The 23,145-nt window shown below is 52.5% G+C and overlaps 2 protein-coding genes across 2 annotated transcripts in view; one reads left to right on the forward strand and one right to left on the reverse strand.

The window, feature by feature from the left end:
- IQCE (IQ motif containing E) overlaps positions 1 to 9,301 on the reverse strand; it is a gene marked incomplete at its 5' end in the record, with an annotated part of 55,045 nt that extends 45,744 nt beyond the window's left edge. The window contains one exon of the mRNA XM_080703819.1: positions 9,266 to 9,301. Within this exon, the coding sequence (XP_080559945.1) occupies positions 9,266 to 9,301 (36 nt within the window). The remainder of the gene's footprint in view (positions 1 to 9,265) is intronic.
- Positions 9,302 to 13,834: 4,533 nt separating this feature from the next.
- Positions 13,835 to 22,862, forward strand: BRAT1 (BRCA1 associated ATM activator 1; the record flags this gene model as incomplete). Its single annotated transcript, XM_080702100.1, has 13 exons — positions 13,835 to 13,961; positions 15,132 to 15,286; positions 16,683 to 16,830; positions 17,492 to 17,864; positions 18,139 to 18,261; positions 19,842 to 19,933; positions 20,139 to 20,257; positions 20,339 to 20,525; positions 20,628 to 20,701; positions 21,149 to 21,251; positions 21,407 to 21,505; positions 21,649 to 21,815; positions 22,170 to 22,862. 13 exons carry the CDS (start codon positions 13,835 to 13,837, stop codon positions 22,860 to 22,862), a joined length of 2,460 nt encoding a protein of 819 aa, XP_080558226.1.
- Between the last annotated feature and the right edge of the window lie 283 nt (positions 22,863 to 23,145).

Below are 23,145 nucleotides of genomic sequence, written 5' to 3' on the forward strand. Positions count from 1 at the left end.
TCTGTCGCAAACATACTACAAAGCTAGCCAGGCGTGGTGGCGCACGCTTGTAATCCCAGCATTCGGGAGGCTGAGACCTGGAGGATCGCGGTTCGTGGACAGCCTCAGCTACTTAGTGAGGCCTCTGCAACTCAGTGAGACCCGGTTTCAAGATAAAGAATAAAAAATAGGGCAGGGGGTGTAGCTCGGAGGTCAAATGCCCCGGGGTTCCATCCCCAGACCCGCACACACACACACACAAAACCATACTACAAAGCTACAGTAATCAAGATGGGATGAGTACACAGGGCAACGGAGTAAGATTCAGAGTCTAGAAGTAACACTCTTACATTTATGATTTATTGACTTTTCTTTTTCTTTTCTTTTCTTTTTTTTTTTTTTTTTTTTGCGGGTCTGGGGATAGAACCCAGGGGCATTCGCCCTCTGGGCTACACCGCCTGCCCTATTTTGTATTCTTTTTTTTGTTCTTGTTTTTGTTTTTTGTTTGTTTGTTTTTGGTGGTACTGGGGTTCCTGGAAATCCTTCTACTTCTGGGCTACACTCCCAGACCTAATTTATACTTTTTTATTATTTTTATTTTTTTATTCTATTTTATTTTTGGGGGGGTGGTACTTGGTTCCTGGAAGCCCTTCTACCTCCGGGCTACACTCCCAGATCTATTTTATTTTTGGAAACAGGGTCTCTTAAGCCAGCGCAGCTGGCTTCGAACCAGTGCGATCCTCCTGTCTCCGCCTCCCAAGCACGGGGATTACAAGTGTGCACCACCACGCCTGGCCTGGCTGTATTCTTCATTTTGAAACGGGGTCTCACTAAATTGCAGAGGGCATAAGTAGCTGAGGCTGTCCAGGAATCGTGATCCTCTGGTCTCAGCCTCCTGAATGCTGGGATTACAAGCGTGCACCACCACACCCAGCTGTTTATTGATTTTTTTTTTTTTTTTGGTGGAACTATGAATTGAATCCAGGGGCTTTCTCCCTCTGAGCTACACCTCCAGCCCTGTTATTTATATAGTGGTAAGGGGATAGAACTCAGGGGCATTCGCCCTCCGAGCTACACCCCCTGCCCTATTTTGTATTTTCTTTTTTTTTTTTTTTGGTGGTACTGGGGTTCCTGGAAACCCTTCTATCTCCAGGCTACACTTCCAGACCTATTTTTTATATTTTTATTTGGAAACAGGGTCTCTTAAGCCAGTGCGGCTGATTTCAAACCAGCGCGATCCTCCTGTCTCCGCCTCCCAAGTGCGGGGATTACAAACCTGCGCAACCACGCCTGGCTATTATTCTTTATTTTGAAAAAGATCTCACTAAGTTGCAGAAGGTCTCACTATGTAGCTGAAGCTACCCAGATCCTCTTGTCTCAGCCTCCCAAATACTGGATTTACAAATGAGCAGTCCCTAAGCCCAGCTGGTCTGTTGATTTTTAAAAGGGTGGCAAGATGATTCAGTGGGGGAAAGAACAGCCTTTTTCAATAGTCCTTAAACGACTGGGTGACCTCATGCAAAAGGAGAAGCCGGACCCCTTTCTTACACCACACACAACAAAATCCTGAAAATCTTCCAAAGAAAGCTGGGTGTGGTGGCACATGCCTATAATCCCAGTACTTTGGAGGCTCAGGCAGGAAGCTCACAGGTTTGAGACCAGCCTCAGCAATTCAGCAAGGCCTTCCATACTTAGTGAGACCCTGTTTCCAGACAGAAAGAAAGAAAGAAGGAAAGAAAGAAAGAAAGAAAGAAAGAAAGGGAAGGAAAAGAAAAGGAAGAGGAAAATAGGGCTGGGGGTGTATGTAGCTCAGAGGTAAAATGCTCTGTGTTCAATCTCCAGTACCACAGGGGGAAAACGTACCAAAGACTAAATGTACGAGCCCAAACCATAAAACTCCTAGAAGAAAACATAAACCACCATGGCAATGGCTTCTGGGATATGACTCTAAAAGCACACTGAAAGAAAGTGATAGGTCAGGTCCCTCCCTTCCCCCACAGGGGTGGGGGGGACAAAACCCCAGAAGCCAGAAGCAGATATATCATGAGAATCCAGTGCCTTGAGACTCCAAACATCACGAGGCAGACTCAAGGCATCATGGGACTCCGGATGTCACAAGAGAATCGGCATTCCCACACTGCTAGCCCCACCCCAAACCGGCCCCTTAAAACATCAGTACTTCCGCTCCACCGGGTGACTCTGCTGACTGCGTGGCTCATCGGTCCCTTCCCCCATGGCCGGCAGACCCACCTGAAGGTGCTGGTTTATTAGGCTGATTAAAGCCGCTTTTAATAACCTGGTTGGTGTTTGCCTCCTTCATGACTCCCCAGCTCAATTTCAACATTACAAAAGATAACATAGGTAAATTAAGCTGTGATGTAAAACGTGTGCTGCAAATAATACCAATCTATGAGGGGGGGGGAAGGGAAAAAAGGCTGGGCACAGTAGTAAACACCCTTAATCCCAACCACTCAGAAGGCTGAGCCAGGAGGATCTTAAGTTTGAAACCAGCCTGGGCAATTCAGCAAGACCCTGTCTCAAAAAAAAGAAAAAAAATTTTTTTAAAGGGGTTTGGGGATGTAGCTTAGTGGTAAAGTACCCCTAGGTTCAATCCCCAATACCAGAGAGGACCCAGAAATTAATAAATGAGGTCCACAAGAAAGTAAAAAGAAGCTGGGGGTGGTGGTGCATGCTTGTAATCCCTGCGCTTGGGAGGCAGAGACAGGAGGATCATGCAGGTTTGAAGCCAGCCTCGCTGGCTTAAGAGACCCTGTTTCCAAATAAAGAATATAAAATAGGTCTGGGAGTGTAGCCCGGAGGTAGAAGGGTTTTCAGGAACCCCAGTATCACCAAAAAAAAAGCAAAAAGACAAGCCATACAATTGAAGAAAACTGGCAAATCATATACCCAGGAATAAACTGCTATGCAGACTATATAATGAACTGTTATAATAAAAGATAATCCCTCCCCCAAGTTTTTGTGGTACTGAGGATGAAACCCAGGGACATTCTACCTCCAAGCTATACCCACAGCTCTATTTTTTATTCTTTATTTTAAAACAGGGTCTGAGTTGCAAAAGGCCTCACTAACTATCCTTGAACCGCGATCCTCCTGTCTCAGCCTCGCCCTCCCAAATGCTGGGAATACGAGTGTGTACCACTACGGCCAGCTCTCTCCCCCCTTTTTACAGTGCCAGAATCAAACTCAGGGCTTTGAGTATGCAAACATTATAACACTGAGCTACACTCCCAGCCCACAGGCGAATTTTTTTTTTTTTTTTTATCTTTTAAACTGCATTTGGAACTGACAAAAATCTTCCCAAAGAAAAAGTGCTGAGCAGAGAGTCTGTCTCCACCATGAAAGTTTTACATAAACTGTACAGGACAAAATCAGCAATGAATCATCTCTGGCACTAAAACAGATAATTCCTTAGCTGTTCATACAATATTAAAACTGTATGCCACATGACATCAACCGAATTTTTAAAACACAAAAAAGGGCCGGGCATGGTGGCTCATGCTTATAATTCCTACACTTGGGAGGCTGAGACAGGAGGATCACACAGGTTCAAAGCCAGCCTCAGCTACTAGCAACTTAGTGAGACCCTGTTTCCAAGTAAAATATAAAATAGATCTGTGAGTATAGTCCAGAGGTAGAAAGCCCCTGGATTCCATCCCCAGTACCAAAACACACACACACACACACACACACGGACAGGCACACGCTTGTAATCCCAGTGCTTGGGAGGCTGAGACAGGAGGATCGCATAGGTTCGAAGCCAGCCTCAGCTACTTAGTGAGGCTCTCAGCAACTTAGTGAGACCCTGTTTCCAAATAAAGTATAAAATAAGTCTGGGAGTAGAGCCCAGAGATAGAAAGCCCCTGGGTTCCACCCCCAGTACCACACACACACACACACACACACACACACACACACGATTTGTATATGTATATTTCTCTAAAGAAAATATACAAATGACTAGTTAGCACATGAAATCAAGTCCCATGAATATATTAAAACTACTGAAACTGAGCATGGTGGCACACGCTTGTAATCCCAGTATTTGGGAGGCTGAGACAGGAGGATCACGATTTGAGGACAGCCTCAGCTACTTAGTGAGGCCCTTTGCAACTCAGTGAGACCCAGTTTCAAAATAAATAAAGAATAAAAAACAGGGGTAGGCATTTAGCTCAGAGGTAGAATGCCCCTGGGTTTCATTCCCAGTACCGCAAAAAAAAAGTACTGAATTGTACACCTTAAATAAATTAATTTTATGGCATGCAAATTATATTTCAAGCTGGGCATGGTGATGCACATCTGTAATCCCAGTACTTGGAAGGCTGAGATGGGGGGATTTCAGATTCAAGACCTGCCTCAGAAACTTAAAGAGACTCTATTTCAAAATGAAAATAGGAGCCAGGCGTGCTGCCACATGCTTGTAATCCCAGCATATGGGAGGCTGAGACAGGAGGATCGCGGTTTGGAAACAGCCTCCGCTACTTAGTGAGGCCCTTTGCAACTCAGTGAGACCCTGTTTCAAAATAAGAATAAAGCCGGGCATGGTGGTGCACGCTTGTAATCCCGGTGTTTGGGAGGCTGAGACAGGAGGATCGCGGTTCACAGACAGCCTCAGCTACTGCCGGGGTCCAGCCTCGGCCAGTCCAGAGGTCTTGAAGGACGCGTAGGGTCAGTGAAATTGAAGAATGAGAGACACCGTGCTTAGTAGCAGGCGGAAGGCATCTCTGCCTATGCCCTAGAATATACTTTATTTATACATGAATCTGACAAATTACAGCAAGCCACATCATACGTATTTTGTTTTTCATTTAGTTTTTCAAAACCACATTACACATATATTGTTTTTCATTTACTTTTTCATTAAACTGAATTCCACGCAGCAGGCACACCTCGAAGCCACCTGTATTTCCTGGTTTTTTAAATTAATTTGTAATGAATTGACCTACAAAACTTATTACTACGCTACATCACACATAATAAACTTTAAAATTCTCCCATCCCCTATCTTAATCACTAAATATTAGACTTACTGTCTCTACTTCTAAAATTAACTGCTAATTTTATGTATTATTTTGACCACTAGGAATCCTATTAACTTATTCTGACCCAACCACCAACCCCCCACTGAACTTATTCTATGTCTCTAACATACAATGCACACACCTAATTTTCTATAATACCTTTTAAGTTGTTTACCAAGAGAACTCTTGTGCCTTAGCGAGCGGGCACCAAGGAAGTCCCTGCCTGCCCGACCCTCTGTAGGAATGGCAGAGTCCTGGCGTCAAGCCACCTTCCCTTAACCCTTACTATCCATTCTCCATCCTTATTATTTCTATAAAGGGTGAGGGGGGCTATGTATTGATTAGCTCTGGCTCCCTGAAGTGGCAACCATGGACACTCTTTAATCATATAAGCTGGCCCAATTAATTTTGCAAGCATCACGCCAGACTTTTCCTCAAAAGACTCAGCATCTATAAACGACTGTAATTGTTGCAATTTCTACTAGTCAGATTCTTACTATTTGAGACTTTATGAATTTATGAGCAATTTCCAGGTTTCTTAATACCCTTTTTCCTGTAGCATCTTCATATGCAAAGAACAGCATGTCTCACTGAGACCACTCAGATCATTTGGCTTGATTAATAATCCAATTAGAAGGCAGAATCCAGCCGGGCATGGTGGCGCACGCTTGTAATCCCAGTACTTGGGAGGCTGTGACAGGAGGATCCTGCAGGTTCAGAATTCAGCTTTAGCTACTCAGTGAGGCTCTCAGCAACTTAGTGAGACACTGTTTCCAAATAAAATATAAAATAGGTTGGGGTGTAGCCTGGAGGTAGAAGGCCCTGGGGTTCCATCCCCAGTACCACCAAAAAAAAAAAAAAAAAAAAAAAAACCACAGAATACAAAACAGGGTCAATGTGGGGTAGTCATTGTCCTCCTGCCTTGCAGGAGTCCTCCTCTCTCTGGGACCTTGTCAAACAGCTTGAGGGACCTGGGCCTCGCCAAGCTACTACAACTTAGTGAGGCCCTCTGCAACTCAGTGAAACCCTGTTTCAAAATAAAGCAAAAAAAATTGGGCTGAGGGTATAGCTCAGAGGTAGAATGCCCCTGGGTTCCATCCCTAGTACTGCAAAAACAGAAAATAGGGCTGGGAGCATAGCTCAGAGGTAGAATGTCCCTGGGTTCAATCCCCAGAACAACAACAAACCAACCAAACGAAAAAGCCATGAAAAGTGAAATCAGGGGTCCAAGATCGACAATCCTGACAGAACCCGTTCACGCCCTTCTGCTCAGTCTGCCATCCCTGTGGCCAGTCCTAATCAAATATGGAGGAAATGAGACCCACAAAAATGTGGGTGAGTCTGAAAACGTTGGTTTCTTTCTCTCTCTCTCTCTCTCTCTCTCTCTCTCTCTCTCTCTCTCTCTCTCTCTCTCTTTCTTGTGGTATTGGGCTACACCCCTAGTAACTGAGGCTGGCTTCGAACCATGATCCTCCTGTCTCAGCCTCTCAAATGCTGGGATTACAAGCATGCGCCACCACACCTGGCTAAACCTTGGTTTAATTTTGATGGCTCATTTTCTGTAGAGGAAAGAATTTCTTACAGTAGCCTCTACCTCTGCAGGCCAGCCACTCAGGTCTGAGGATACCCAGGGGCATTCTACCTCTGAGCTACACCCCCAGCCCTATTTTTTATTCTGTATTTTGAAACAGGGTCTCACTGAGTTGCAAAGGGCCTAAGTAGCAGAGGCTGTCCTCAAAACGTGATCCTGTCAAATGTAAGATTACATTTTACAAGCATGTGCCGCTATTGCTGCTGCTGCTGCTGCTGCTGCTGCTGCTGCTGCTGCTGCTGCTGCTGCCTCCTCCTCCTCCTCCTCCTCCTCCTCCTCCTCCTCCTCCTCCTCCTCCTTCTTCTTTTGATGGTAATGGGTTCCTGGAAACCCTTCTACCTCTGGGCTATACTTCCAGACACCTATTTACCTATTTTTTATATTTTTATTTGGAAATGGTCTCTTAAGCCAGCAAGGCTGGCTTTGAACCTGCTGGATCCTCCTGTCTCCGTCTCCCAAGCTACAAGTGTGCGCCACCACGCCTGGCTCATTCTTCATTTTGAAACAGGGTCTCGCTAAATTGTGGAGGCACCTAAGTAACTGAGGCTGGCCGAAAACCTCCTGTCTCAGCCTCCGAAATACTGGGATTACAAGTGTGTACCATCACATCCAGCAGCAGCATTGTTGCTAAAAGGAAAAAAAATTGAAAACTCAAAAGTGCAGAAGCAGTGAAATGAACAAAAACAACAAGGTTAGAATTTTTGAAATCATGTTTTTAAAAAGGTGGGGAGCCAGGTATGGTGGTGCACTCCTGTAATCCTAGTACTTGGAAGACCGAGACAGGAGGATCACAGGTTCAAGGACAGTCTCAGCAAGAAGTGAGACTCTCATTGGCCTAGTGAGACCCTGTTTCCAAATAAAAATAAAATAGAGCTGTAGGTGTAGCTCAGAGGTAGAATGCTCCTGGATTCAATCCCCAGTGGTGCACACACGTTCACACTCACACCCACCACATACAAATGTGGGGATATGGGAAATGTTAACAATAAAGTAACTGGCAAAGGTAATAAAATAATATTATTATATATTTATATATTTTTTGAACTAAGGATTGAACCCAGGGGAGTTCTCCCTCCAAGCTACACCAAATCCCTGTTTTTATTTATTTATTTTTTAAAAATTTTTTTGGTGGTGGTACTAGGGATAGAATCCAGGGGCTTTCTACCTCCAGGTCACACTCCCAGACCTATTTTCTATTTTATTTGGAAACAGGGTCTCACTAAGTTGCTGAGAGCCTCACTAAGTAGCTGAGGCTGGCTTCGAACCTGTGTGATCCTCCTGTTTCAGCCTCCCAAGCGCGGGGATTACAAGCGTGCAGCACCACGCCCGGCTCCCTGTTTTTATTTTGAATCAGGGTCTCAATAAGTTGCTGACGTGCTCGCTAAATTGCTGAGGCTGGTCTCCAACCTGTGATCCTCCTGTCTCAGCCTCCCAAGTACTGAGATTACAAGAGTGTCCCACTGCACCCAGAAAATGACTCGATTTTTAAAAGCATATGGGAAAAAGATGCATCAGGAAAGCACCAAATGTTAACTGGTTTTCTTTAGGTGGTGTGTGTGGGGGGGGGTACTAGAGATCGAACTCAGGGGCATTCTACCTCCGAGCTACTCCTCTAGCTGTTTATTATTTATTCACTTATTTAATTTTGAAACAGGGTCTCCGTAGGTTGCTAAGAGTCCTCCATTACTGAGGTTGTCCTCAAAACTGCATCCTTCTGACTCAGCTTCCCAAGTATTGGGATTACACGTGTGTGCCACCACACAGGGCTCTCCAAATTTTCTAAAATGGGCTTTTATAATCCCAACATAAGCAGTGGCAGGAGGGCTGGGGGTGTGGCACCAGTGTGTGCAAGGCCCTGGCTTCCACCGCAATGCATGTACACGTACGTGTATACACACACACACACACACACACACACACACACGAGGAGCAGTGATCTGCACGCTGGTGTGCACGGATAGGCACTCCACCAGGGACAGGACTTGGGCACAAGCAGAAAACAGTGGCTGATCCAAGCTGGTCAGCTGCACCCAGCCCAGACCCTGTGTGCGCCCTGCTGTAGGAGCAGAACCTTCCACAGAGTTAAACTCCTAACTCACGGCACTCGGGGGCCAGGCCCAGGCTCGGCTTCCCCCGCTCCCCGTCCACAACCCAGGCAGCCCCGCTTTTCCGAGGCCTATGCACCCCGGCTCGGGCTGCCCCAGCCCTTTACCAGCCTCCATCCTTCTAGCCTATGAGCCGGGACGGGGGCAGGGTGCCCGGGGCTGGTCCATTTTCTGCACAGCACTCTCCACTTTCTGGCACGGTCTCAGTATACGCCAAGGCCTTGTCCCCCGCCCCGGGGACACAGCTCGTTCCGCAGACTCCAGCACACCGGAGCCAAAAGGCCGCGAGCGACCGGGGAGCGAGACGGCCCACCTCCTCCGGGAAGCCCTCCGACCGCTGGCCGGGGCGGGGCCCGACGCTCCTTCCCTTGTCCGAGTCGCCCGAGACACTGGCACCGGGCGCTGCCCACGGGGCCGCTGACTCCCGCGGAGTGCGGAGGCGCAGTCTCGGGGGGCTCCCCGCCAGCGGCGGCTCGGGAGCTGGCCGCCCCTGTGCGGTAACAATCGGCCGCCGCGGGTCCCCGCCCGGCCCGGGGGCCGCACGCGCTTACCGTCTCCGAGGCCGGCTCCGCCAGGCCCAGGCTCATGGCGGCGGCGCTGCCCCGACGCCTCGGCCCTCGGGATGCGCGGAGCAACAGGCCGCCCGCCGCCGCAGCCCGCCGCGGCTGCCCGCTGCCATGGCAACAGGGCCGCGGCCGCGGGCCCCGGATGTGGACGCGCCGGGCGACCTTGCGCATGCGCGGAAGCGGAAGCGGAAGCGCTCCTGCCAGGAGTGGGGTGCAGACCCCGAGCGGAGTGCCGCTGAGTGCGCTGGATGCGTAGGATTAGCAGGAGGCACGATTAGCAACCGAGTTAACCACCAAGTTGAAGTGGAAAGACAGAGATCGCTGGCACAACCTCACAGGCAACAGACTCCTGGGCGCCTGACGTTTAGGGGATTAACCCTGCCAGGCCTTGTGTCCTGGGCTCTGAGGTTCTGTGCCAGCCTTAGCACGAGAAAAACACGACGGGCTGTGGCACTCCTTGTGGATCCTAAAGATGCTTAGGACACTGGGCTCCAAAACCCATCGAAGTTACTGTTAGCGAGGATAGCTTGCTCTCTGCACAGGGGTCTCCCATGTCTACATGGCTGCCTGACGCTTGATTACAGGAACATGCAGTGTCTGGACAGGAAGCTGCAGGCCGGAGCTGTGATGTGCACCTTTGTCTTCATCCAGAACAAGGACCAGCGCAGAACAGCTGGAAATCGAACCCAAGGGCATTTTATTTACTGTATTGGGGATTGAACTCAGGGACATTCTACTTCTGAGCTACACCTCCAGCCATTTATTTATTGATTTACTTACTTACAGCATTGGGAATTGAATCCAGGGCATTCTACCTCCGAGCTACACCCTTAGCCCTATTTTTTATTCTTTATTTTGAAACAGGGTTTCCTTAAGTTTCAAAAGGTCTCACAAAGTAGCTGAGGCTGGATGCGAACCCGCTATCCTCCTGTCTCAGCCTCCTGAATGCTGGGATTATAAGCGTGCGCCACCACGCGCGGCTTCCGCTTTATTTTGAAATTGGATCTCACTAAGTTGCTGAGGGCCTCTGCTAACTGGACGAGGCTGACCTTGAACCCGAGATCCTCCTTGTCTCAGCCTCCCAAGTACTGGGATTACGGGCGTGGGCCGCTACACGGGGTGGTGGTGAGGCTCAAAGGAGTCAGTATCTGTTCAGTGCCCTGGAGTGGGTTCGCGTGGTCCTGTAGTCATGTGATGGATGAATTAATGAATTGGGTAGTGTGGTACCATGGAAGCGATGCTCGTCTAGTTATTCACATTTTTATTCTGGCCACCACCATGAACTAGGATCCCATGGCCCTTTCCCCCTCAGTTGCCTCATCTGTACAACAAAGGGGGGAGCTGCTCTGTGGGTTCAGGGTTGCCTCCCTGAGGGCAGGGAGACAGAGCCAGTTAGTGGTTAGAAGCCCAAGTTTTGGGGACTCACTGTTGTTCCTTGTCTGCAAGATAGCAACGGTTTCAAGGTTTTTGTTGGGATCAGAGGAGGAAACCAAAATCAGGACGGCACCTGGCATGTAGTAAGTGCCTGTGCCAAACGGTAGCTACCGGGTAACACTGCAGCTATTTGAATGCTTGCATGATATTTCAAGTAATAAAATTGAGCCAGACACAGTGGCACACGTGTATGATCCCAGTACTTGGGAGGCCGAGACAGAAGGATCCCAGGCTGGAGGCCAGCCTCAGCAACTTAAGGAGACCCTCAACGACTTAGTGAAATTCTGTCTCAAAATAAAAACAATCAAGCCGCTACATCAATGAATGCGATGTGGTGGAACAAAATGTATACACTCTAACCAAGCTGGGCCAGGAGATGCCAGTGGACTCTTTCCTGGGATGCTTTCAAAACTCCTTGGCCACTCGGTTCCTACCCATGATAGGGCCAGTGATCTTAGTCTCTCTTTTTTCTTTTAACCCCTTGCCTCTTAAAATTCATCTGCTCCTGTGTTGCAGAGATATCTCGGGTGACTGTTAACCAACTCCTGCTACAGCCATACATGCCTGCCAGTGGACCCCAAACTGCCTAGTTCCGGCCTATACCCCCCTACTATGCCCCCTCTTCCCCCCTTCTACCCCCAGGGTGTCGGGTTGCAACAGAGACATTGGCAGCACCCCACCCCTGAAAGTTCCTAGCTGATGCCTGTAACTGCAATGAGGGTGTCACCACCCAGCTAGCTCCAGGAACTCAGCCTGTTCCAGGATCCTGACACAAGAAACAATAATGACCTAACCGCCACGGAAAGGCCCGCTTTACGTTATTCCCTGCCCTCAAAGAACAGCCCCATAGCCGGGCGTGGTGGCTCACGCTTGTAATCCCTGCGCTTGGGAGGCGGAGACAGGAGGATCGTGCAGGTTCGAAGCCAGCGGGGCTGGCTTAAGAGACCCTGTTTCCAAGTGAAAATATAAAATAGGTCTGGGAGTGTAGCCCGGAGGTAGAAGGGCTTCCAGGAACCCCAGTACCACCAAAAACAACAACAAAAAAAAAAAAACAGCCCCATAAAAGGTTTTAGCCCACTGACCCTGGCTTTACACTTTACTGGCCCCACCTTTGGACCCATGAACCTCGCCGGAGAGCGCAGAATAAAGTGCCTCTTGCTTTTACTTGGCCTCTTGGCCTCATTCTCTGCATCACAACTTTACAGGACCTTTCAGTGGTACTGGGGATTGAACCCATGGACATGGTACTTCCAAGCTACACTCCCAGATCCATTTTAGTATTTATTTATCAGTAATACTGGGGGTTGAATCCAGGGGCATTCTACTTCTGACCTACAACCCAGTCCTATTTTAAGTTTGAAACAGGGTCTCCCTAGGATGATGAGTCTCACTACTTGCCGAGTCTGTCCTTCAGCCTCCCAAGTACCACGATGACTGGCTAGTTTTTATTTTGAAACCGTCTGCTAAGTTGCTGAGACTGGTCTCAAACCTGTGATCCTCCTGTTTCAGCCTCCGAAATACCGGGATTACAAGTGTACACCACCACACCAGGCTCCCCCAGCCCGTGTGTGTGTGTGTGTGTGTGTGTGTGTGTGTGTGTGTGTGTGTGTGTGACTGGGTATTGAACCCAGAACTATACTCAAGCCCTATTTAATTATTTATTTTTGTGGTACTGAGGATGAAACCCAGGGGCATTCTATCTCTGAGCTACACCCCCAGCCCTATTTTATTCTTTTATTTTAAAACAAGGTCTTACTAAGTTGCAGAAGGCCTCACAAAGCTGCTGAAGCTGCTCGGTCTCCCAAGTCCTGGGATTACAGGCGTGCGCCACTACACTCCACTAAATCAAAGTTTTAAAAATCGCATTTTCATCTTAATATCCATAGGAATTCTTTCTATTTACTAATAAAACCAGTGTTCACTCCAAAATCTTGTTGCAAAATGGATGCTCTGGGAATAGGCATCTCTTATGCCCGGACTTCCAGAGGCCCAGGTATAAACACTAGGCGGCCAAAAGCCCAAGCATTTAGGCTTACAGACAGCCGACCTCCTCCCGGCACTGCTCCGCCCTCCAGCCGGGCGGGCCCGAGTCCCCTAGGCGGTGAGGCCCCGCCCCCGGCTCCGCCCACAGGGTGTTTGGCACATACCACTGAGCGTCCTGGTGGGGGTGATATGTCCAGGTGACAGGCTTGTTGTCGTCCTGTCCACTCAGCTGGAGCTTTATTTCCCAAGCTCAGCCCCTCCGGTGGGCCGCAGCGGCCTCCTGCGAGCTGTCACGGCCCCCCACGCCTGCCATCCCGCCCGCCTTCTCCCCCGGCCCCGCAGGTGGCACGGCCCGGGGGCGGGGCCTGAGGCCCGGGGGCGGGGCCTGCGGCAGAGCGCGGAGCCCGGGCAGGTGAGGGCGCGCGGGGCTGGGGTCGCAGCCGCGGCGGGCAGAGTTGGAGGGGCCGGGCGGGCAGATGGCTGTTCTGGACGCAGAGTGTGCGGACCTGGGTGGATTCTCGCGTGCCCGAGGCGGGCAAGCCTCCCTCCCGGCCGGCGCGGTGGGCGGAGGGCTGTAGGCCTCCAACCCTAAAGAGACTGCGTCGCGTGAGGGCGCCTCTCACTAAAAGACGGATGCTCCAGCCCAGAGAGAGACAGGCAGGGCCGGCAAACACCCTGCTCACCTCCGGGGCCGGACACGCAGTTGCACATCCTGGTCCTGCGGGCAGACACACTTTCGCACCCTGCTGTTGGTTGTGAGATTGTCAGAGCAGCTCCGCTGGCCCTGGATCCCTGCGCCTGCCTGGATAGACATTCTCCTGCACACGTGGTTGGCCCCAGAACACCCAAACACCCTCATTCCCGCCTGCCTGCAGCTAGATCAGCACCCAGCCATGCCCCCATTCTACCAAAGCCCGAGTCAACAGGTTTTGAGCGCCAAAGACCCTGTGGTTTCAGAACCCTGCCTGCCCTTGCTTGCCAGTTCATCTGGGCAGCTCAGAGTTCTAGTCTGAAGCGAACGTGCTGAGCCCTTCCACGCCTAGCCGACTTCATGGGCTACCTGTGACTAGGCCAGAGGGGTCTGGAGCTGGGCATGAGGTTACCTCAGTCTTCTTTGCAGGGACCCCTGGCCTGATCATGGACCCGGAATGCTCCCAGCTGCTCCCGGCTCTCTGTGCTGTTCTGGCAGACCCCAGACAGCCAGTGGTAGATGACACCTGTCTGGAAAAGCTGCTGGACTGGTTTAAAACCTTGACGGAGGCAGGTAAGGGGCCTGTTGTTGGCTGTTGTCCAGAGGCCAGAGGATGAGTGTAAAGTGTGCCACACGATGCCTAGAGCTCTCCTGCCATCTGGAATCTCTTTCACTTCCTGGAGACTCTCGGTGGCTGACTGGGGACAAGCTGAGCTGAGGTCCCGGGCAATGACCTGGAGAGGCTGAAGTTCTTAGAAGATCCCAGCCAGGATTCAGGGCCCAGCCTCGGTTCAGGCATCTGCCCTTCAGTTCATGCTGGGTGGTTGCAGAGGTCATGAACAAGCCATTTTCATTGTGTTTTGTTTAAGGAATTAAATTTGTTTTCTTTCTGATTATGAAAGTAGTTTGAGGCTGGGCACAGTGGTGCCGGCCAATGGGCCCAGTACTTGAGAGGCTGGGACAGAAGCATCGCAGGTTTGAGTCCAGCCTCAGCAACTTAGGGAGACTCTTTCAAAATAAAAGGGCTGGGGGTGTAGCTTGGAGGTAGGATGCCCCTTGGTTCAATCCCCAGTACAAAAATAAAAGGAAGCAGTATGTGTTATTTAACACTTGAAAAAACACAAAAGGACTTGTAAAGAGGAAAATTAAACCACTCCTGACATCTTTATTTCCTTCCAGCCTTTTTTCATAACCTGTCGTAAGGCTGTATGCTCCCTATAAAAGTGGGTTCATACCACAAATACAGTTTAGAAAACAGGGTCTCACTAAATTACTGAGGCTAGCTAGCCGGGCGTGGTGGCGCACGCTTGTAATCCCCGTGCTTGGGAGGCAGAGACAGGAGGATCGCGCAGGTTCGAAGCCAGCCGCGCTGGCTTAAGAGACCCTGTTTCCAAATTAAAAAAAAAACAACCATATATATATATATATATATATATATATATATATATATATGTATATGTATATATATATTAGGTTTGGGAGTGTAGCCCAGAGGTAGAAGGGTTTCTAGGAACCCCAGTACCATCAAATAAATAAATAAATAATAAGTTACTGAGGCTACCCTCAAACTTGAGGTCCTCCTTGAGATCATAGTTGTGTGCTAGCACAGCTGGCCAGTGCTAGGGATGGAACCCAGGGTCTCATGCATGCCAAATGCTCTACTACTGAACTATATCTCCAGCATACATGAGACACTGCCGTGTCCCTGATGATTGCTCTCCTGGGCTGGGCCTTTCTCTGCAGAGTCCGGCCTCCAGCTGCTACAGGAAAACGCCTGCCTGGTAGAACTGCTGTCCCATGTGCGGAGACCACAGGACGTGAGCCCCAGGGTCCTCTCTTTTTCCATGCGCCTCACCGGGATATTTGCCACCCAGGAAGACTGCTTCCAGTACCTTCAGGTGAGCCTTGTCCTGCTCACCCACAAGTCACCTGAGAAGTAAGCTTCCTTCTTCTCCAGATCCATGACATCTAGGGAGCCGTCTCTATCCCTGAGTGTCAGAACCCCACCGCCACGGCCCCCGTCTTGGCTAATACAGCTAGGTCTTTTTCTTTCTTTTTTTTTTTTTTCGGTACTGGGGATTGAACCCAGGGGCATTCTACCTCTGAGCTACACTCCCAGCCCTATTTATTTATTTATTTATTTATTTATTTATTTATTTATTTATTGTGGTACTGAGGGTGGAATCCAGGGGCTTTTCTACTCCGGGCTATACTCCTAGACCTATTTTATATTTTATTTGGAAATAGGGTCTCACTAAGTGGCTGAGAGCCTCATTGAGTAGCTGAGGCTGGCTTCGAACCTGTGCGATCTTTCTGTCTCAGCCTCCCAAGTGCTGGGATTACAAGCGTGCGCCCACACGCCTGGCTTTATTCTTTTTTTTTTTTTTTTTTTTTTTTGCGGGTCTGGGGATGGAACCCAGGAGCATTCGACCTCTGAGCTACACCCCCTGCCCTATTTTTTATTCTTTATTTTGAAACCAGGTCTCACTGAGTTGTAGAGGGCCTCACTAAGTAGCTGAGGCTATCCGCCAACCGTGATCCTCTGGTCTCAGCCTCCCGAATGCTGGGATTACAAGCGTGCGCCACCGCGCCCAGATTATTCTTTATTTTGAAACAGGATCTCAGTAAGTTGCAGAGACCTTACTGAGTAGCTGAAGCTGGCTGCAAATTTGTAATCCTCCTGTCTCAGCCTCCCAAGTACTGGGATTACAAGCGTGCACCACCATGCCTGGCTACAGCTAGGTCTTTATCCCCAGTGTCATCCCCTTTTGAAAAATTCACCAGGGCCAAACTTGGTGGCACATCCCTATTATAATCCTAGTACTTTGGAAGCTAAGACAGGAGGATCACATGTTTGAGGCTAGCCTGTGCAATAGAGTGAGACCCTCAGTAACTTTGTGAGACCCTGTTCAAAATAAAAAAAATGAGCTGGGCGTGGTGGCGCACGCTTGTAATCCCCGCGCTTGGGAGGCTGAGACGGGAGGATCGCACAGGTTCGAAGCCGGCCTCAGCTACTTAGTGAGGCTCTCAGCAACTTAGTGAGACCCTGTTTCCAAATAAAGTATAAAATAGGTCTGGGAGTATAGCCCGGAGGTAGAAAGCCCCTGGGTTCCACCCCCAGTGCCACATAAATAAATAAATAAATAAATAATGAAAAGGGCTGGAGGATCCTAAAAAAGAAAAAAAGTTCCTGATACGGTACCTTTTGACCAGTCCTGAAAAATAGAAGACCCATCTGCCTGTATCCCTGAAAACCTATCCAGGTGCCCACCTCTTTCTTTCTGTGCTTCTTAGCAGGGAGAGTTGCTGCTGCGGCTTTTTGGGGAGGCAGGACCCCTCAGCTGGGCAGCCTGGAACATCCCTACTGTGCGCAGTGGCTGGATCCAGGGCATGCATACCCTGGCGCAGCACCCCAGTGCCCTGTGCTTCCTGTCCGACAGCGGTGAGTGTGGCCTGCCTGCAGGGCCTTGGTCCTGCCTGCCCCAGCTGTGGGACCCCGGGCAGCCCTGCACTCCTCCAAGCCTGGCCTTGTCATCTGTGGATGTAGAGGTGATGGTTTCAGGGTTGCTCATGCTCTTGGCTCCTAGGCCAGCCCCCAGGAGGTGGGGCGTCAGATCACTTACAGACCAGCTGTCAAGAGTCAGTCTTTGAAACTAGAAAGACTCTGGAGCATCTGTGGGCACAAACCCAGGTGGGAGGTGCACTCATTCCCTAGGTACTTTGGTCCTGGGCCTGTCCTGCTTTTGCACAAAGCCTAGTCTGGGGCCTCGTGGGCTTCTTCTCCTGCTGTCTGTATGCCCAGGCTCTTTGCCTGAAGTTCTGAAATGTGTTGTTAAAGTCGTTCTCTGCTGGGCATGGTGGCACACACCTGTAATCCCAGTACTTGGGAGGCTAAGACAAGAGGATTGCAGGTCTTCAGCCAGTCTCAACAATTTAGGCCCTCCACAACTTAAATAAATTGTTTCCAAGTAAAAAATAAAATAGGGCTGGGAGTGTCACTCAGAGGTAGAACGCCCCTGGGTATAATACCCCCTCCCCCCTATAAGTTGTTCTCTGTCTCCCTGATTTGGGTTGACCCCTGACTCCTTCTCCTCAAACCCCAGGTGCAGTCGACACCATCTTCTCCCTGCAAGAAGACCCCAGCCTGTTTGTGGCCTCAGCAGCCAACCAGCTCCTGGTGCATGTCCTGGCTCTGTCCATGCAGGACGGAACAGTGGGGAGCCACAGCCCACAGGGAGGTGCCTGGCCCACGTGTGCCCAGAAGATCGTGGGCCACGTGGAAGAGTCCTTGCGCTCCCCGGCTGCCTCGCAGGTCACTCAGGCCCTGAACGTCCTCACCACCACCTTCAGTCGCTGCCATAGCCCCTGGACAGAGGTTCTCTGGGGGCAGCTGAGTCCCGCTGTGGCTGGCCTGCTCGAGAGAGAGCCCATCCCGGCCACACACTCGCTTGTGGACCTCGTCCTCAGTGTGGCCCGGTCAGGTTCCTGGGATGTGCGTGTTGGGGGGACTGTGGGGGGTGTTCGTTTCCCCTGGAAGTTTCAGAGTGGCTGCTATATCTGAGCTTATTCATTGTCAGCCAGAGATGGAGTTGGCCCCCAAGAATGTTGCCTGGGGTGGTGCCCGGGGAGGCCCTGACACCTTCTTTCCCAGGTGGGGAACTCCAGCCCGGGGATGCTGCAGTCCTGGCGGGCACTGTGGGTCTTCTGCGAGGAAGGAGGAGTGATTTCCTCTCTCTCGGGTCCTCTGCAGTTCTCCTGTGTTCAGTTCTATGGACCACCGCAGCCTGTGGAAGATGGTGGGCCAGACCCTGGGCCATCTGAGCCCCGTGCAAGCTGGGCCTCTGGCCTTAGGGATCCTGAAGCTCCAGCACTGGTAAGTTGGCATGGCTTCGTGTCCTGGAGGGGTGCTGGGAGCCGGGCAGGCAAGAGAGGACCAGGGTGTGGCGCCCACGGTCGGGAGCTCTGGGAGCCAGGAGGCCGGGTAGGGTGCAGCAGGTGTTGTGGCCGGGCTGGTGGAGGCTGCCCTTGCTTTACCAACAGGAGCATAACTGCAGACAAAGCGGTACGGGATCCTCAGAGCTGAAGCCAGTTCTCTATGCTGCTGTGTTCAGGGTGATGAGCTGAAACCAGGACTTACCCTCCGCTGCCCTTGGACCCTCCCTGGGGCCATTCATGGATCCTGGAACCCTATGGGGTGTACATTGCAGGGTGGGACAGGGGTTGGAGAGGGGAAGAGTGTGCAAGGGCTTCTAGGGTCCTGTGGACTCATGTCAGGGGTGGTGATGGCCTCAGAGACCTCCCAGAGGAGCAAGGAGTATGCCATCATTGGGAGTCCATGGTCTCCGGATACTTAGGAAAGAGTGAAAGGAGGAATGAGGAGCATTCTGCCCTCAGGGAGGGTGGGCGGCTAGCACAGCTCCCCTCGGCCTAGGGCCCAGACCAGGGCAGGTGCACCCGCAGAGCCCAAGAAGACATCTCCACGCTAGGCGTGGAGGCACAGGCCTGTGATCCCTCCCAGTGCTTGGGAGGCTGGACAGGAGGGTCGCAGGTTCAAGGGCAGCCTCAGCAACTTAGTGAGGCTCTCCACAATTTAGTGAGACCCTGTTTCAAAATAAAAGAATAAAATAGGGCTAGGGTGTAGCTTAGAGGTAGAAAGCCCCTGAGTTCCACCCCAGTACCATAAAATAAGAAAGTACCTCGCCAAGCTGGGCATGGCAGTGCAGGCCTGTAATCCCAATACATGGGAGGCTGAGTCAGGATCCCAGGTTTGAGGCCAGCCTCAGCAACCTGGTGAGGCCCTCAGCAACTTAGCAAGACCCTGTTTCAAAAATAAAGAATAAAGGCTGCGTGTTGTGGCGCACGCTTGTAACCCCAACATTTGGGAGGCTGAGACTGGAGGATCGCGGTTTACAGACAGCCTCAGCTACTTAGTGAGCCCCTGTTTCAAAATAAAGAATAAAAAATAGGTCTGGGGTGTAGCTCAGAGGTTGAATGCCCCTGGGTTCTATCCCCAGACCCGCAAAATAAATAAATAAAGAATAAAATAGGGCAGGGGTGTGGCTCAGGCTGAATGCCCCTGGGAGAAGGGGATGGACAGATGGACAAGACCAGTCACTGAGTATCCATGTATCCTGGGCATGACTTTTCCCAGAGGCTGGAGTCTCCTCTTGCCCTGAGCAGGCCAGTGCTGGGTGGGTGTCCTGGCCCGTCCTGGGCCTCTGATGCTTGATGGCTGTTCCTTAAGAAGTCCGGGCTGAGCTCTGTGGGCCTTGGTCAGTCTTGTCCATGCCATCCATGAAGTCTCCTGGCCAGTGACTCTCATGGAAGCGGTTTCTCGGGGTGCCCAGTCCCCACCTGGTGCTCATTCTCCCCAGCATTCTGGGTATGTTAAGGATGTGGCCACCTTGCCATGGGGCCGGGGCAGCGCCCTCACCATGAGTTCTGTGTCCCCAGTCCACAGCAACTGAAGACCCAGGCCTTCGGAGTCCTCCTCCAGCCCCTGGCCTGCGTCCTGAAAGCCACTGTGGAGGCCCCTGGACCCCCAGGTATGCTCTGTAGTATTCTGGTGGGTCCTGGGGCTGAGCAGTGGGCAGCTGGCTCCCGGCCCCAGGTTGGAGCCCAGGCCTTCCACTAAGGAAAAGTGGCAGGGAGTGGGCGGCAACCCTGGACGAGCCTCGACTCTGAACTCAGCCTGGCTTCTGCTTTGGGCAGTGACCACTCCAAGGGAACTGTTCCTGGTGTGGCCCCCAGGCTTGCTGGATGGGACGGCGGGCAGCTCCATGTCGGTGGACACGCTCCTGTCCTCCAAGTCAGCCTGTGTAGGGCTCCTGTGCCAGACGCTGGCCCACCTGGAGGAACTGCAGCCGCTGGTAAGTGTGGCCCTACCATGTGCAGATGGGCAGCGGGACCCATGGCCTCTGCTGACTTTCCTCTCCTCCTTCTTCTCACAGCCCCAGCACCCCTTGCCCTGGCCCCAGGGACCCCTGCTGGGTGCCTCGGTGACCCTCCTGCAGCTCTGCGGCGGCTCCGCCACTCCCAGCTCCAGCGCTGGGGGTCGCCTCTGTGTGATGCTGGCAGGCTGCGTCCGGGTCCAGCGGGCAGCCCTGGACTTCCTGGGGACGCTCTCTCAGGGGACAAGTGAGTGGCAGCACCCTTATGCGTGACTCTGTGTCGGGCAGCCCCGAGTGGGAGGCTCCTGGGCTGAGAGTTGGGTGATTGGTCCATTCACGTCTGTCGTAGGCCCCCAGGAATTGGTGTCGCAGGTGTTTGCCGTCCTCTTGGAGTACCTCGAGAGCCCTGACTCCAGCCCCACGGTACAGAGCCTGGTTCCCAAGGCAGACCTTCCCGCTCAGGCCTCTTAGAACAGAGCTTTTGCATGGGCCGCTGAGCCGTTGCTTAGGACAAACTCTGAGGGCCAGAGGCTGCTCAGGGCCATGGCAGGTGGGGCGGCGGGGGCTATGCTTGGGATCCAGATTCTTAGATATGCCTGTTCCGTTAGGTACAGATTTAGAGCCACATGCCACCGGACAGACAGTGGGCAGATTTGGAGGCAGGGCCTGGGGGGCTGTTGGGAAATTAAGAGAAGGGACCCTGGATAGCTTGTCATGTCTTGGTGCAGACATCCCGTCAAGGCTGCCCCCCCCCCATCTCGCAGTCTGGGATGCTTGTCCTGGTTTGCTGGAGCGTCTGCTTCTGGGTGGGGCAGCGCAGTGGCAGGTGGCGGCTGCCTTCATGCCCACGGCCCACCCTGCCCACCCTAGGTGCTGAAGAAGGCCTTTCAGGCCACACTCCAGTGGCTGCTGAGCTCGTCCAAGGCCCCCGGCTGCTCTGAACTCAGCCCCCACATCCCGCTGTTCTTTGCAGGTGACCCTGGCCCCTCACGGGTACACGGAGCCAGGGTTTGGGGGGGTGGAGGCAGCTGGAGGCTGGGCAGGAAGGTCCATCTGGCCCCGGTGGCAGGGTGAGCAAAGCCCCCCAGAAGCCGCTCTGACTGCCGTTTGTCCCTTGGCCCGCCACAGAGCTGTTCCCCGCACTGCGGAAGCGGCTGTGCAGCCCCAGTTGGGAGGTGAGGGACTCCACCCTGGAGTTCCTGACCCACCTGAGCAGACATTGGGGAGGTGAGCTCCTGGTGTTAAGGGGGTCCCCCTTGTGCCCCGCCTGCTCCGGGACCCCAGACCACCGTGGCTGGCTTGGGAGGCAAGGTGTGGGAGCTACAAGGCTCAGCCAGCGGTCACAGCTGCCATGGCTGTTTGACCCCCAGGACAAGCCGACTTCAGACAGGCGCTCCTTGCCTCGGAGCTGCCTGTGCTCGTCCAGCAGCTCCTCCAAGACCCTGAGAGTTACGTCCGAGCAAGCGCAGTGACCGCCATGGGACAGCTCTCTAGCCGGCGCCTGCAGGCCAGGCCTGAGCACCTGGAGGCCCAGCAGGTAGGAGGCAGTGGGTTTGTTGGCCACGTGCCCACACTCGTTGCCCAGGTAGTCAGACCCATAGCAGTTGTTTTGGGGGGTGTCACCAGCAAGGGTGGCCCCTGAGGAGCCAGGTCAGCTGGGCATGGTGCCCACGTTCTTCCAGGTACCACTGCCTCTTAGATGTAACCCCCATCTGGCAGATGAGCATGAGCAGGGCTGAAGGGCGCATGTGCCTGGGCTTGTCACACCAGGAGCCAGAGCAGCATGTGGCCTGAGCGTGGGTGACCACAGGCGGGAGCCCTGCCCCCTCTGCCCCGTGTCCCCTGCCCGTGGGCTCCCGGCCTCAGCCTGCTTGTGCTCTCTGCCTCTCAGGGCCCGGTCCCCGAGCTCCTGCACATCCTGTCCTCAGACTCGGAGGGCTTCCCGCGGAGGGCCGTTGTGCAGGTCTTCACGGAGTGGCTGCGGGATGGCCATGCTGACGTGGCCCGGGACACGAAGCTTTTTGTGACCACTGTGCTCCAGGTGGTGAGCCAGGACCTGGACTGGGAAGTCCGGGTGCAGGGCCTGGAGCTGGCACAGGTGTTCCTGGCCCAGAACCTGGGGTGCGCTGGCCACTGTCCCTACGCCATGGGCCTGCCCGAGCCCGCCCCGCCCAGCCCGCTCCCCGAGTTGCTGCGGACTCTCGGCCAGCTGCGGCTCCTGGAGTTTGCCTTTCGTGCCTTGTTTGACTGTGACCGGCCAGTGGCCCAGAAGGCCTGCGACCTCCTCCTCTTCCTCAGGGACAAGACCGCTCCCTGCGGCGGCCTGCAGGAGCCTGGGGGCAGCCCCAACCTGGCCGCTGTGGAGGCCAGCCTGCAGAGGTGGCAGGCGGGGGAGCAGGGCCGGCCCCTGGAGGACCCAGAGCCCGAGGCCATGCTGGCCATCCTGAGGTCCGTGGACTTGGAGGGCCTTCGGAGCAGGCTGGCCGAGAGCAGTGACCATGTGGAGAAGAGCCCGCTGTCCCTCCTGCAGGACATGTTGGCCACTGTAGGGGTGCCAGAGGATAATGAGGCCGACTGCTACTGAGGGAGCCTCTCTCCCCGGGCTCTGCGTCCAAGGGCTCCAGCCCAGCTGGCTACAAGAGGGTCCCCAGATTCCCACATTTTGATGAATTATTAAAGAAGTGGTTTGTTTTGTACTTAAGTGGCACTGAAGTCTTTAATCTGTTCCAGGGTGGGGTTTTTTTTTTGGTGGTACTGGGGGATGGAACCCAGGGGCTTTCTACCTCGGGGCTATACTCTCAGACCTATTTTATACTATATTTGGAAACAGGGTCTCACTAAGTTGCTGAGAGCCTCACTAAGTAGCT

The sequence above is a fragment of the Muscardinus avellanarius genome, assembly GCF_963383645.1.
Source record: "Muscardinus avellanarius genome assembly, chromosome: 10".
NCBI classification, from domain to species: Eukaryota; Metazoa; Chordata; class Mammalia; order Rodentia; family Gliridae; genus Muscardinus; species Muscardinus avellanarius.